This window comes from Alligator sinensis, unplaced genomic scaffold, assembly GCF_000455745.1.
Source record: "Alligator sinensis unplaced genomic scaffold, ASM45574v1 scaffold895_3, whole genome shotgun sequence".
Classification (NCBI taxonomy): Eukaryota; Metazoa; Chordata; order Crocodylia; family Alligatoridae; genus Alligator; species Alligator sinensis.
Genome location: NW_005842210.1, coordinates 1,061,099 through 1,067,098, shown reverse-complemented (window position 1 = coordinate 1,067,098; position 6,000 = coordinate 1,061,099). Strand labels below are relative to the sequence as shown.

At 40.1% G+C, this 6,000-nt stretch overlaps 1 protein-coding gene across 2 annotated transcripts in view; it reads right to left on the bottom strand.

Moving 5' to 3' along the window:
- Positions 1–3,227: 3,227 nt before the first annotated feature.
- TNFRSF11B (TNF receptor superfamily member 11b) overlaps positions 3,228–6,000 on the bottom strand; it is a 94,252-nt gene continuing 91,479 nt past the window's right edge. For both annotated transcript variants that reach the window (XM_006026810.3, XM_006026809.3), the window contains exons 4-5: positions 5,571–5,795; positions 3,228–4,385 (exon numbers count right to left, since the gene is read on the bottom strand). In XM_006026810.3, coding sequence (XP_006026872.1) covers positions 3,997–4,385; positions 5,571–5,795 — 614 coding nt within the window. In that variant the 3' untranslated portion in view covers positions 3,228–3,996. The remainder of the gene's footprint in view (positions 4,386–5,570; positions 5,796–6,000) is intronic.

Sequence of the window (6,000 nt, the reverse complement as noted above, 5' to 3'; positions counted from 1 at the left end):
GCCATGACCCAGCACCTTGTAGCATTGGGGATTGTTTGATAACATCAGCTGCAAGGAGGGAGGAAACATCTGGTGAATGGAAGGGGAAACAGAAGAAACAAAACTGCCCAAACTGCAAATGGAAGGTAATGAGTCCTCCCCCACATCCTAATGACGGGGTAAAGTGAGGAAGTTAGACCCAGCAGTCGTGGACAACAAGAAGGGACAGCCCTGGGGAACACCAGGATGGATGTGGGAAGACCGCAGTGAGGACAAGTGTGGCCAGCTGGGAAACAGCACAAGGTGGGAGGAAAGGCAGCGGGGCCACACCGCACTGTGCTACTGGAAAAACCAATGGAGGGAGAGGTGTGAGGGCAGGGAGAGACAATACCACAGACTGAGAAATGAGGGGGCAGAACAAGGCAGAAGGGGAACAGAAAACAGGACTGTTACGGTAACACCAAGTTTAAGAAATGAACAGCAAGAGCAGAAGCAAGCTGGGTTCTTTCTACTTCATAAAACATCCCATCACAATAGGGTTTGTGCAGGCTTTCGACTTGTCTCTTTTGTTTTGCATCCTTTTTTGGGAAAGCAAACAGTGTATTTTAAGTGTTGGCTATACACAATGTTAAGTAGATTCATTACTGAATTGAGGTAACTTGATATAAGCTGTGTTAAAACTGTCAGTGAGGCAATGGGTTTTCCTCTAGATATGGTGAAATCTTGGGGCTGTCCATTATCTATGGGTTTCATCATTGTAGGATGCATCTCAGCACAGGGGGGTTTTGCAGTGGGGGGCCATTGGCAGTGTGGTAATCACCTCCTGCCCCCTTCCCACCATATCCATGTCCCTGTAAGCTAATTAAATGGATCTATCCAGAATTTGAACCCATAACCAAATCAGTTTTAAAATGCACTTTTAGTTAAAATGGTACAGCTTTGCATGCAGACAAGAGGGACATTTTAAAGGCATAAATTATAGTTGGGTGTTTAATCCTCATGGAAAGTCAATGCAAGGTAGGAACTTAACAGCTCTTACTCTTTAGAGCTCCCCAAGGATCTCACTCTGTTTGTGAAGCATGTGTACATTTACAATGTTATTATAATGGTACTTAGTTATAATCATTCTTTGTAATATTCAAGTTTTTCGTGCATCCTTCTGAGGGAAGATTAAAATTGTCAACATAAACTACTAGTTACAAGTTATCTGTGCTTTCTGCCTAAGATGTTTTTAACTGTATGGCTACTTGATACAGTAAGTGAAGTGGCATAGTGTCATAGCTGGTAGGGTCGGAAGGGACCTGAGCAGATTATCAAGTCCGACCCCCTGCCACAGGCAGGAATGAAAGCTGGGATCAAATGAGCCTCCTTTTGAAGACCCCCACAGTAGGAACGAGCACCGCTTCCCTTGGATGTTGGCTCCAGATCCTAGCCACCCTGACTGTGAAGTAGCACCTCCTGATATCTAGCCTGAATCTACTCTCAGTCAACTTATGGCTGTTATTCCTAGTGACTCCTGGTAGTGCTCGGAGGACCAAGGACTCTCTTGTTCCCCGCTGGTCCCCCCTGATTAGTTTGTAAATGGCCACCAGATCCCCCCTCAGCCTTCTCTTGTGGAGGCTGAACAGGTTCAGGTCCCATAACCTCTCCTCGTAGGGCCTACCCTGATGCCCCCTGATCATGCGGGTAGCCCTCCTCTGGACCCTCTCCATGCTGTCCACATCCCTCCTGAAGTGTGGCGCCCAGACCTGGACGCAGTAATCCAACTGCGGCCTGACCAGCGCCGCGTAGAGGGGGAGGATCACCTCCTTGGACCTGCTCGTGATGCATCTATGGATGCATGACAAAGTGCGGTTGGCCTTACTGACCACGTCCTTACATTGACAACCCACGTTCATCTTGGAATCAATAGTGACTCCAAGATCCTTTTCTGCCTCTGTGCTGACAAGAAGGGAGCTCCCCAGCCTGTAGGTCCGCTGCTGGTTCTTCCTTCCCAGGTGCAGATCTATTAGATCAGCAGTTGCTGATCTATTTTACCAAGATGATCCAGCTGACATCACTGAAGATAGAAATGTTTGCTGAAGAGGTGTAGGACTTCTCTTTATAATACTGAGGTGGAAATACATAAAGGTTATTTCTACTGAGGTGGAAATACTTTTATACTAATCCCAATGTCTGTAACAAGCTTTTAAACCTAGTAAAGTCACAAAAAAGCTCTAGACTAGGCTAGAGCCTAGTCTAGTTGAGCCTTGGCTCTTGGACTTTTCTTGGACCACAGTGGCTACTCCAACACTATCACAAATATTGATGTCACTTTCAAAAACGAGATTCCCAAAATCTGTATTTTAAATTAGCATGTCATTTTAAAGTTCTCCAAAGTGCACTGTTTGACACTTTTTCCCAATTACACTGTACATTGCAATAACCATTCTGTTCTTGGTTTAAAGTACATAAAGATTATTTCTATTAATCTGTTGTATAATAATAACTCTTTTATGGGACTTAATGCAAAGTAGGAACTTCCTACCATTTCCTTTGCCCATCTCAACTAACCCTTGAAGAAATGGACTTTGTATAGTCAGTTTAAAGAGGGAACCAGGCAAGAAGTCTCCCTCCATCCTTATGCTAGAAATAGTACAAGTTGGTTGGCTGCCTTTATTATAGCACTTGGGCTTTAAGTAGCACATAAGGCTTGTGCACATTCCCTTTGCACAGGTTGTAAAACTGTTTGCTTGTTGTTTTATATCCCTACCCCTCCTTTTGCATTGAAGCCAAGCCTCTGGGTAAGTGGGGCTCTACAGACCTCTGGGGATGTACAGTCCACTGCGTGAGCTCTCTGTGGTCCAGCTCCTTGAAAGTCTTTTTTCAAGGCGAGTGTACCTTTTCTTCTCAAAATCACAGTCTGTGGTTTGGGCAAAGGCTATAATAAGAATAACTATTGGTTAAATTCAAATAATTAATGAAACTGTATCTACTTGCAGCAGATCTGATTAAGACCCATTCTCCTGTGCCTTATGCCTGGTTTGGACATTGACACCTGTGTGTATGGAGCACTAATTCAGAATAATGGTGTTCAGTAGCCGGTTTGCATTCACTTTGCTCAGATGACAGTGACTAGACAAGACATGGGATACTGGCAAAATCAGGCCCATCTCTTCAATAACATGGAATAAAATCCAAAGGAAACATCTGCGTGAGCGTTGCCCACTGAAGTTGAAAGTAACAAGCTGAACAGACAAAAGGTCAATTGAAAACTGTTTAATTGTTTATCAAATAAGATTATGGAATCCTTTCAAAAATCCAGCTTTTAAATATGGTACATTCACTTTCTCACAGAATATTTAAATATTCAGGTCATTTATGGTATATTTCTTCTATTTGGATTAAAACATTGGATAAATTAGACAACAGCTACCAAAAGATATCACAACTTATACAGACAAATCTAAGTAACAATTAAAAAAACCTCACATAGCAAAGAAATTAAGGGCCTTTAGGAAAAATTACAAAATTTCTGCTGAAAAATATATTTGATCATTTTTGTCTAGCTAGAAAATATATAGCATACATTTAAATTTCTCTCTCAAATTAAATCATATAGTTTTTATTTAAGTTAATAAATATGTACAACAAAAACTCTTATTACTCAAAGAATATAAATAGTAAATACTTTATTAGAGCCTGGCCCATTGCATTCTCATGCAATGGCTTTAGTGGAACTTTTCTATTTTGGATGAGCTAAGAAGCATAATCAGCATCTTAGTGTTATCAACAGATTAGTAGCTTTTGTAGAGTGACTTTGTAACAAAAAACAAATAAACACCCTTCCCTGCCCAAACCCCCCCCCCCCAACCAAAAAAACGCTCAACCTCATAGCTGACACCTTAGAGCTGTTCCAGTCAGGAATTTCTATAAATAGTTAGACATAAGGTAGGGGAAATAATGTTCCAGTTTAATTACTGCTAGCAGTAATTAGGGGGAAGTAGTCACTGGAGAATAAATGAAAAACATCTTGAATTAAACACTTCTCATTTTCACCATTTTAACTTGGTTCCCTACCCTGTCTGAAAATAATTTCTGGGAGACTCTATACGTTGTAAACCTGTGAAGAACCTTGACAACCTTCTTCAGACTTTGGATTGTTGTTTTGGGAAAGTGATACGTTTTCAAGTGCTTCAACCCAAACATGAGGCCGTTTATAGTATCTTGATCTCCATTTTTTACTCTCCACAGGTTGAGGAGCTTTAGGATTTGTTGTGTAGGTGTACACAGCTTCATGGTATGCTCAATATCTTCTTTTCCCACTTTCTTTCCTGGTAAACTTGCCATCAAGATGTTGAGATGTTCAAAGGAGAGATTAAGTTGGCCAACATGTTTTAAGACACTATTTTCACAAAGATCAAAATCTACAGAAAACAAAAAAGCACAGAAGTACATAAATAAGATTCATTATCATTTTATAATAGTTTAAAAACAAGCTCTAAAGTCAAAAGGACACGTTTTTTCTAAATGTTTTTAGTTTTTAAGTTCAAATAAATCTTTTATCGTTGTTGTATTAGGAGCAAACCATGCAAAATACTTAAAAGCATATATAAATTTGCATGTTTATTTGAACACTGTTGTAACATGCATAAGGTGTTCGGTGCATGAGGTGGGGCTCTGAATTTTATATTGCAATGAATAAATATTTCACTGATAGAGTGACAATATCTAGGCAATCCTTACTACAACTGTCACTGGACTTCAGATTCACATTTGCCTGCAAAAATACTTTTGACATTACAGTGATATGAACAGACATGAATTTAAATGCAGATAAAAATGCAAATTCTACAGTATCTTTCTTCTCAAGGTTAACAGCTCAAATCCATTCCTTGTAGGACAGGGGTCATTACAATCTGGTTGGCTCTGATATTGGCTCATATAAAAGGGGTTAGTCATTTTCTCTGAAAATCCTACCAAGTGTTAGCATTACAGATATTTCTGGGACTATTTCAGTTTTGGCATCAATATGGGCAGTTTCAGCAGACAGGTGAAGGAATAATTAGGCTTGAAAGATAGGGATACTCCCAGCAGGAAGGGAAAAGCACCTCTGTTGGGCTGTGAGTGGGTGTTGATTTGCAAGTCCTCATAATATTCACATTCTGTAGATAAGCAGGGGTTTAAGTCCCAAGCCTGCTAAGCTTGTCTGGGTAGAGCCTTGTATGATATACTGTAAACTTAAATTTTGCCCCCATTGATGCATACTCACTGATCTTAATAGCTGTTGCTCTAATGCAGGTGTGGGCAAAATGAGCCCTGCATTATCACAAAGCTTTGCTCTCTGGGACTTGGATATATATTACTGACTCAGGTTTCATAAACTGGAGTTGCATAAGTAGTCTTTTTTAATGAATACAAAGTGCTAAATACTTTCCATAGTCACATCCTTGGACTGCCCATTATGTGTAGCATGCACATAAAGCTTAGTCATACCCATTCAACTCTCTAGGTGTGGGCACATAATCAAGGACAGAATTTGACCCCACTAGTTTAAAGAACTGCTATTTAGAAAGTTACTTCTCCTGTGCTTGCTGTGCCATATGAATTACCTCGAATTTTCTTCTTGACCATATCTTGTTCTTTGTTTTGCTGCTTCCATAATTTCAACAATTGGAAGGCCTGTTCTTGAGAACTATGTCTTTGTTTAATCCATTCTATATTTTCTGCAGTAATCTTTGTGCCAGGCAAATTGTCTGCTAGTATGTTCAGCCAGTTAGGGGAGAGTTGGGTTGGAACAGTAAATCTGAACAATGCTTCCTCACACAGGGTTACATCTAAAAACAAATGTGGGGAGGAAAAAATAATATTCAGTCAGATGTCTGGATCCTTGCTCTGGGAAAAACAAACCAATGTGATCAAAGATAGTAAGAAAATCCATTTTATAAACAGGTCTAAAATAAGAACTGGCCTCTCTTCAATACTGTGTGTCTTTTAACATCCTGAACATTTTATTACAGTTTGCCCATCACCTGAGTATCT